The sequence below is a fragment of the Hemitrygon akajei genome, unplaced genomic scaffold (assembly GCF_048418815.1).
Source record: "Hemitrygon akajei unplaced genomic scaffold, sHemAka1.3 Scf000126, whole genome shotgun sequence".
NCBI classification, from domain to species: domain Eukaryota; kingdom Metazoa; phylum Chordata; class Chondrichthyes; order Myliobatiformes; family Dasyatidae; genus Hemitrygon; species Hemitrygon akajei.
In genome coordinates this window covers 1,689,677-1,697,432 of record NW_027332012.1, presented here as the reverse complement: position 1 = coordinate 1,697,432, position 7,756 = coordinate 1,689,677, and the positions used below count along the sequence as shown (strand labels likewise).

General features: G+C 48.2%; 1 protein-coding gene across 1 annotated transcript; it reads right to left on the bottom strand.

Annotated features, from left to right (window-relative positions):
• Positions 1 to 1,260: 1,260 nt before the first annotated feature.
• LOC140723685 (uncharacterized) lies at positions 1,261 to 5,244 on the bottom strand. The gene is made up of 2 exons (XM_073038246.1): positions 5,214 to 5,244; positions 1,261 to 3,128 (listed from the first exon to the last, which is right to left on the bottom strand). Exon 2 carries the CDS (start codon positions 2,399 to 2,401, stop codon positions 1,508 to 1,510), a length of 894 nt encoding a protein of 297 aa, XP_072894347.1. The 5' UTR covers positions 2,402 to 3,128; positions 5,214 to 5,244; the 3' UTR covers positions 1,261 to 1,507.
• Between the last annotated feature and the right edge of the window lie 2,512 nt (positions 5,245 to 7,756).

Genomic DNA, 7,756 nt, shown 5'->3' with positions numbered 1-7,756 from the left:
GAAGGGATACAGACGGGGGTTTGGACAGGAACAATCAGCAGCCAGAGGCTGAATCCTGACGCTATTTATGAGACCAGCCAAACAAGAATCAGCTGCCTCAATAGAAACTGGGGAAACCCGATAAACCTGGAATAAGTAGCATGGACCAGACAGTGATCCGAAATGCAGACTTCATGGACTAGAACATGACAGACAGTATCTGAAATGAAATATATGTTGCTCAGGGAGATGAACACAGGGGTAAACTGCACTCTGTATTTCCACCTTTCTCTTTCCTCACTGTCACCCAGTTCCCTGAGCCGGGCACCTTGGGTGCAACGACCTCTCAAATGTCCTACCTATCACCCCTTCAGCCTCCCGAATGATCTGGAGTTCATCCAGTTCCAGCTCCAACTCCGTAATGTGGATTGTTCAGAGCTGAAGCTGGATGCCCTTCTCACAGGTGTAGTTATCAGGGACACAGGAGGGCCCCCTGCCTTCCCACATCCCGCAAAGGAGCTTTCCACTATCCTGCCTGGCATCTCCACTGTTTTAACTGAGAAAATGTAAAGAAGGGGCAAAAAACATTCTACCTCCATCATGATTTTGCCTTCTCTGACTGACTGCTCTCCCCACTGAAACCTCAAAGAATTAAAGCCTCAAAGTCTCCGCTCCAACTCTGTCCAGTCCAACAATGACCGCTCCACTTGCTCCTGCTAATGAAGGTTTTCTTGATAATCCATCCTGACTGTGGAGTGGCCACTGCTGAAAGCTCAAAAATAACCTGCCCTGAACCACTGCCTTTAATACTCCATTGGCGAACCTGAGTGAATTACATCCTCTCAAGCTTCTGACCTCTCCGATTCACGATGGATCACAGCTCGGTAGGGGGACACAAGGATGAAGGACTGATTGAAACTCATCCCACAGTCTGAGCAGGTGACCACCCTCCCCACAGTGTGAACCCAACACTGTCTCTGCAGTGTGGATCAGTGTGTGAATGCCTTCCCACATTCAGAGCAGGTGACCACCCTCCCCACAGTGTGAACCCACCACTGTCTCTGCAGTGTGGATCAGTGTGTGAATGCCTTCCCACAGTCTGAGCAGGTGACCACCCTCCCCACAGTGTGAACCCACCACTGTCTCTGCAGTGTGGATCAGTGTGTGAATGCCTTCCCACAGTCTGAGCAGGTGACCACCCTCCCCACAGTGTGAACCCACCACTGTCTCTACAGTGTGGATCAGTGTGTGAATGCCATCCCACAGTCTGATCAGGTCTATGTCCTCTCACTGCTGAAAATAGTCTGGTGTGTCGTTAGCCGAGATGAATGTATGCATTAATTCCCACAGTCAGAGCAGATGAACAGCTTCTATACAGTGTGAACTCACTGATGTTCGCTCAGTGATGTCTGAGTGAATTCCTTCCCGTAATCAGAACAGGTGACTGGCATCGCCCAGTGTGAACTCACTGATGTTCGCTCAGTGATGTCTGAGTGAATTCGTTCCCGTCTGAGCAGTTGATGTTCAGTCAGTTGAGATGTCTGAGTGAATTCATTCCCACAATCAGAACAGGTGACTGGCATCGCCCAGTGTGAACTCGCTGATGAACTTTCAAGCCTGATGAACGAGTGAATCCCTTTCCACAATCTGAGCAGGTGAACGGTTTCTCCCCAGTGTGAATTCGGCAGTGCCTCACCAGGTTGGACGACGCAGTGAATCCCTTCCCACATTCAGAGCATGTGAATGGCTTCTCCCCAGTGTGAATTCGGCTGTGCTTCACAAGGTGTGATGAGTCAGTGAATCCCTTCCCACATTCACAGCATGTAAATGGCTTCTCCCCAGTGTGAATTCGGCTGTGCTTCACAAGGGAGTATGAATCAGCGAATCCCTTCCCACATTCAGAGCAGCTGAACGGTTTCTCCCCAGTGTGAATTTGTTGGTGTACATTCAGATGAGATGACTGAGTGAATCCCTTCCCACATTCAGAGCATGTGAATGGCTTCTCCCCAGTGTGAATTCGGCTGTGCTTCACAAGGGAGTATGAATCAGCGAATCCCTTCCCACATTCAGAGCAGCTGAACGGTTTCTCCCCAGTGTGAATTCGCTGATGTACTTTCAGATGAGATGACTGAGTGAACCCCTTGCCACATTGAAAGCAGCTGAACGGTTTCTCCCCAGTGTGAACACGCTGATGTTCAGTCAGTTGAGATGACCGAGCAAATCCTTTCCCACATTCAGAGCAAGTGAACGGCCTCTCCCCAGTGTGAACTCGGTAGTGCCTCACAAGTTTGGATGAGTCAGTGAATCCCTTCCCACATTCAGAGCAAGTGAATGGCCTCTCCCCAGTGTGGACTCGCTGGTGTCTCTGTAGTGTGGATGAACGAGTGAATCCCTTCCCACAGTCTAAGCAGGTGAACGGCATCTTTTCAGTGTGAACTCACTGGTGTTCATTCAGTTGAGATGATTGAGTGAATCCTTTCCCATACGGAGCAGGTGATTGGCCTCTCCCCGGTGCGAACTCGTTGGTGTCACTGTGGCATGGTTGAGTGTGTGAATGCCTTCCCACCATGTAAACAGGTTACCATCCTCTCACTGGGGAATTTTCAGATGTATATTTAGCACCGACGGAAGAATGAATTACTTCCTGCTGTCAGAACGGGTGGAGCATCTCACTGTGGTGTGAACTTGCTGATGTATCTTCAGACTGGATGACTGAGTAGTTCCCCTCCCTCACATAGAGCAGGTGAATGGCCTCTCCCCACTGTGAACTCACTGGCGTGTCTGTGGGTAGGCTGTGAGGGAATCTCTTCCCACACTGAGAGAAGGAGAATGATATCTCACTGCGATCAATCATCTGGCAATTCAGAAAGTCAGACGTTAGAATCCCTTGTACAATCAATGCAGTTGAAGAACTGATCTCCAGTGAACAAATGCTTGTGTGTTCTCAGCTCCCCGGTTCCAGTGGATTTCACTGAGTTACAACAGAAAACTTCATTTCAGACACAAAACACATTTCCAGCTGGGATGAGATAATTCTTCATCTCCAAGGATTGACAACAGATGTGTCGGTCTTGCAAAGGAAATATTTGGCCAATCCTTGTATATCCGGAAAGAGACAGCCCATGCACAAGTGTTCTGCCGTTTCAAACCTGTACAAATATTTGAAAGGACATCAATAGGTGAAGGACAGTTTTTCAGGTGAGATTTTAGTCTGTGGTGCGAACATAATAAAAAGGAGTAGGAGAACATCATCTGGCCTGTCTCCACCAACCTGCCTTTTCCCCATCGCCCTTCATTCCCCTACTTTGCAAACATCTATCCAACCTCATCTCAAATGCATTTACTGAGGTAGCCTCCACTGCGTCATTGGGCAGAGAAATCTATAGATTCCCAACTCTCGGGGGAAAACAGTTCTTCATCTCCATCCCAAATGCCCCGAATGTTAAAGTGATGTCCTCTAGTTCTACTCTCACCTACCAGTGGAAACAACTTTCCTGCCTCTATCTTAATTCTATCTGAATCATAACTTTACATGTTTCTGTAAGATCTTCTCTCAATGTGAGCTCTGGCATCAGAATATCACCCAGTTCGTCTCAAGTTGAGATATACCACAGGTGACTGTGGGAAGCAGATGGAGATCAACCTGGTGGTTCATTTCGGTAGGTCCAATTTGAAGACAGAATACAATATTAATGATAGGACTCTTGGCAGTTTGGAGGATCAGTGATATCTTGGGATCTGTGTCAATAGTTCATGCAGAGCTGCTACGCAGCTGGACAATGTTTTTAAGAAGGCCTTCAAAGCGGTGAGGTACTACTACAGATATAAAAGGCCTTCGTTAGGCCCTACTTTTAGCACTGTGTTCAATTCTGATCACCTCACTACAGGAAAAAATACTCTAAATAGGGTGCAGAGGAGATTGACAAGGATGTTGCTTGGATTGGACAGCATACCTTACAAGAGTAGGTTGAGTAAACTTTTGAGTGATGGAAGATGAGAGGTGACCTGAGAGAGTTGTATAAGATGATGAGAGGCATTGACAAAGTCGATAGCCAGAGGTTTCTTCCCAGGGCTGAACGAGCCAACATGAGGGGGCATAGCTTTAAGGTGCTTGGAAGTAGGTACAAGGGGTCTACCAGAGGTATGTTTTTCACACAGAGAGTGGCAGGTACTGCCAGCGACGGTGGTAGAGGTGGATACAATAAGGGTCTTTTCAGACACTGTTAAACACGTACGTGGAGCTGGGAATAATAGAGGGCTATTTGGTAGTGAAACTCTAGGCAGATTCTAGAGTAGGTTATATGGTCGGCATGATGTTGTCCGAAGGGCCTGTAATGAATTGCAGACTTATGTTTCTGTGATTATATGTGAACTCCCCATCTTCTAACAAGGCACGGATCAGGCATCCTGACTGACCAACAAAATCTCTGACTGTATTCCTGTCTGTATGAGAAGGGGCTCTGCTTCTGCCTTCAATCAACCTGTGACTTGGCTCAATCTGTCTCTGTCCTTTGGTATATTTCAAGTTCAGGTCATGTTCCACAACACGACAAAGTGAACTTGTTACTACATGTCTGATCCTTGAGATTTTCTAATTACTGGGATTCCCTCCCCCCCCCCCATCTGATTGAGTGATGAACCCATCGATGGCAATGCCAATGACTACGAAGGGGTAAGCAGTAGTTATTCTCATTGGAGTGTAGCACTTTTGTGATGTGAAAGCTACAAGTCACCTGTCATCGAGGACAAAGGTGTTTCATATCGTTATTTACCCAGAAAACTAAAGCCGACCGGCAGATTTTTTTATGCTATACAGTACTAATTGACATTTTCACTGACTGGGAGGTAGACTTCATCCGAGAGTAACTGGACACTACATTTTTGTTCCGACGTACTGATCCTCGGATTTACATGGCTGGAGGTCGCTGCGTTAGGGACATTCTCTATGGGGACAACGCTGGCGCGTCAACCATGGCTGCCTCCTTACCCAGAAGACACCACGGAGGAGAAACCTGTCTACCCGCCATCAAAGGAAACAGCGATGCGTATGCGCCGGAGAAATGGCGGCGCCGCAAACTCCCCGTGGCTCGGGTAAATCGTGGGGCTCAGAGAGACGGAAAGGACTGGGACTGTCCTGAGGTGCGGGAGCAGTGTGTACGGAGCTCATAGTAATTTTCCTTTAATCGCGGTTCAGACGCCGGTGATTAAGTTCCCACCCGCGGCCCCTCTCCTACCTGCTTCCGATCCCCGAGAGCCTCTCGTCTGCTGAGCGCATGCGCAATGTTCACGATTGGCTGTGCCGCCCACGCATGCGCATTGGATAAAACAGGATAAAAAAATCTGCAGTCGCGGAAATCCAAAGCAACACCCACAAAATGCCGGAGGAACTCAGGGGGGGGCAGAAAGCAACAATGGAGAGGAGAGAACAGTCGGCGTTTCAGACCCACACCTTTCTTCAGGACTGGAAAGGAAGGGAGGGAGTAAGAATGTGGGGGGAGATGAGGTGATAGGGTAAACCGGGAGACGGGGAGAGTTAAGAGCTGAGAAGTTAATAAGTGAGAAAGATAAACGGCTGGAGAATAATAATATTTTATTGATCCTGAGTGGGAAATTCATTCCGTTACAGCAGCAACATTTAAAAACACACTTAGCAGTGTGCAGACTTTACTAAAAAGAAAGTAGAGAACAATAATATATACAGTAATACTGTACCAATGTGGAATAATATTGCATGAAATAATAATGCAGGGGTTATTGAACTAAGATGTGTGTTCACCTATCGCAGAAAGATGAACTCTTGCATTTGGTAAGAAACAATTTCTGTAACTATGCTTGAGAGGGCGGGGATGTTGGAAAGAGGGATGGGGACTCTGCTGTCTGTCGGGTAGGTCATGGAGAGGATATGACAGATTGTCCATAATCACTAACAGTTTGTTCAGTGACCCCCTCCCCACCACTAACTCGAAAGAGTCCGGGTTCTGTCCATGTTTTCTGATGAGTTTATTTTGTCTTTTTGCACCGATGCTGCTCCCCCAACAGAAAGCAGCAAAGAAGACCGCACTCGCTACAACAGACTGGTAAACGATCTGCACCAACCCGCGTCGCACATTCAAGCATCTCGGCTTCATAGAAGATAGAGTCTACTCATCCCCTTCTTGAAAACAACCTTTCTGTTGCTTTTCCAGTCATATCTATTGCCGAGGTGAACACCCAACTAATTGTACTCCTCCACCACAGTGACCTTTTCTCCCAGAATGTATACAGGACTCGTCAATGTCCTCTTGCTCCTAAAATCAATCACCATTTCCCTGGTTTCGGCCACATTCAGGAGCAAGTGATTACTCCCTCACTATTCCACAACCCTGCCCACCAGTCCTCTGTACCCCGACTCCTGCCCATCTCTGCAGAGTCATCAGAGAACTTCTGCAAGTGGCCAGACTCAGAGTTGTACTGAAAGTCTGAGATGTACAGTGTGAACAGAAACGGAGACAGGACAGTCCCTGGTGGGGCTCCAGTGACACTCACCTCCACCTCAGGCAGAGAACCACCCAGCGGTACAAACTGGGCTCTATCAGCCAGGAAGGCAGTGACCCAGGAGATAGTGGATTTGTCTACACCCATTCTTTGCAATTTCTTGCTCAGAAGACGCGGATGGATTGCACTGAAGGCACTAGAGCAATCTAAAATTATGATTCTCACAATGCCACCAGCATCATTCCGGTGGGAGTGAGCTCACTGCAACAGGTGGATGATAGAACACAGAAACAAAGAAAATGTGCAGCACAACACAGGCCCTCCGGCCCACAAAGCTGAGCCCAACATGTCCTTATCGTAGAACTGCCTAGGCTTGCCCACAGCTCCATGTACCTGTCCAGGAGTCTCTGAAAAGACCCTACCGTTCCCCGCTCCACCACGGTCGCCGGCAGCCCGTTCCACGCACTCACCACTCTCTGCGTAAAAAACACAGGCCCCTGACATCTCCTCTGTATCTACTTCCAAGCACCTTCAAAATATCTCCACTCGTGCTCGCCAGTTCAGCCCTGGGGAAAAGCCTCTGACTATCCACATGATCAATGCCTCTCATTATCTTGTACACCTCCATCAGGTCACCTCCCATCCTCCTCTGACTACCCACATGATCAATGCCTCTCATTATCTTGTACACCTCCATCAGGTCACCTCCCATCCTCCATCGTGAAAAGCCGGGTTCACTCAACCGATTCTCAGAAGGCATGCTCCCCCAATCCAGGCAGCATCCTTGTAAATCTCCTCTGCACCCTTTCTATGGTTTCCGCGTCCTTCCTGTAGTGAGGCGACCAGAAATGAGCAGAGTAATCAGAGTGAGGTCTGACCAGGATCATATATAGCTGCAACATTACCTCTCAGCTCTTAAACTCATGCACCGCATGCCTTCTGAACCACAAATTCAACCTGCGTAGCAGCTTTGAGTATCCTGTGGACCCGGACCCTAAGATCCCTCTGATCCTCCACACTGCCTAGAGTCTCACCATTAATACTACGTTCCGCTATCATATTTGACCCACCAGATGAACTACCTCACACTTATCTGGGTTGAACTCCATCTGCCCAGTTTTGCATCCGATCAATGTCCCGCTGTAAACTGTGACATTCCTGGGCTCTCTCTACTCTCTTTCTTAAAAAAGGGAACAGCATCTGCATCCCTCCAATCGTCTGAAACCTCTCCCGTCCTCATTGATGATGCAAGGATCATCGCCAGAGGCTCAACTATCTCCTCCCTCACTTCCCACAGTGTCCT